At 36.8% G+C, this 1,279-nt stretch overlaps 1 protein-coding gene across 2 annotated transcripts in view; it reads left to right on the forward strand.

Annotated features, from left to right (window-relative positions):
• nus1.L (NUS1, dehydrodolichyl diphosphate synthase subunit L homeolog) overlaps positions 1-701 on the forward strand; it is a 13,601-nt gene extending 12,900 nt beyond the window's left edge. For both annotated transcript variants that reach the window (XM_018263262.2, XM_018263264.2), the window contains one exon: positions 379-701. In XM_018263262.2, the coding sequence (XP_018118751.1) occupies positions 379-469 (91 nt within the window). In that variant the 3' untranslated portion in view covers positions 470-701. The remainder of the gene's footprint in view (positions 1-378) is intronic.
• The last annotated feature ends 578 nt before the right edge of the window (positions 702-1,279 follow it).

Here is a 1,279-nt window from a genome sequence, read left to right on the forward strand (position 1 = left end):
AGGAGCTTCAGTGCATTCTCCAGTAAATTACTCCTAAGACTTTTCATATTTCTATAGTCTAACCATAAAGCTAGTATTTAGAAAAGTCCATTATTCTGGATATTTAAACAACTGGCAGTCCTGCTGGATTATTTGGAAATCCGTAAGCAGTGTTGGCACAGTAGTAGTGCTTGACAGGCCTTGTTCTGTATTTTACTAGCAGAACCATCTCCTCGTTCGAATTAACTGTGTACAGACTACAGGTTTGGTGTTTTTGTCTGATTTGTTGTGACATTTCAAAGTTATGTTTTTTTGTTTGAAATTTTCTATATTAATCACTCTTTGCCTTCTGCTATATTATACATTGAAAGTTGCAAATACTGTTTTTTTTCTCCTCAGTTCTTTGCCATCACATCTGAATATCCGCTATGAAGACTTTTATTCAGCTCTCAGTTGTTATGCTGACTGTGAACAGCGACTTGGGAAATAACCTGGCCTTTTGCTGAGCCAATACAGGCTGCTTCAGAAAGAGACTTAACAACGCTGTTTACGGGCTGTCAGTCCAAACCAACTGGATCTCTGGTGCCCTCTCCCAGTTTTGGTTGTATTTAATGTAACATTTAATGTTCCTTATTGTGTTTTACAAATGCACTGATGGATATCTGTCATCAATCATTTCTGGGAGGAATGGACAAGAAACCAAATAAACTGAATCAATGAGATATGGATGGTTATTTGGAAGCAGACTGCAGTGTAGAACAGTCATCTGTATCAATCAATCCTGCCTTGATGAAAACAGTAACCGTTGCATCTTGATAGTCTGTAGGTAACCAGTACCAAGGAAAAGGTTCACAAGGCTTTGCAAATTTCATCCAAATACCTTTGTGTTTAGCAAAATACAAATGGCACTTAACTAGCAAAATGGCTACCTACTAACTCTGTTAAGTAAAAGATTCTCAAATCATTTTCAAATGAACAGACTGGCTATATTTGTACTGAAGTTAGTGGTGAACAAACAGGTGCTGTGAAGTGTTTATATACACTTGTGTACAATGTATACAGGTCAAATGGTTTTTCCCAAATCCCTTGCTAAAAGCATGGATCAGATGCTGAGAAAAGACAAATTGGAATGAACATTTGTATAAATTGGGACTGCATAAAAGTTATTGCTAAATTATGGCTTAAAGGAGAAGGAAAGCTACAGAGGCATTTTATTGCCAATAGATTAGCTGCAATAGTGCAAGCTAGAATGCTATATTTATTCTGCAGAATGCTTTACCATGCCTGAGTAAAAAAGCTC

The sequence above is a fragment of the Xenopus laevis genome, chromosome 5L (genome assembly GCF_017654675.1).
Source record: "Xenopus laevis strain J_2021 chromosome 5L, Xenopus_laevis_v10.1, whole genome shotgun sequence".
Taxonomy (NCBI): domain Eukaryota; kingdom Metazoa; phylum Chordata; class Amphibia; order Anura; family Pipidae; genus Xenopus; species Xenopus laevis.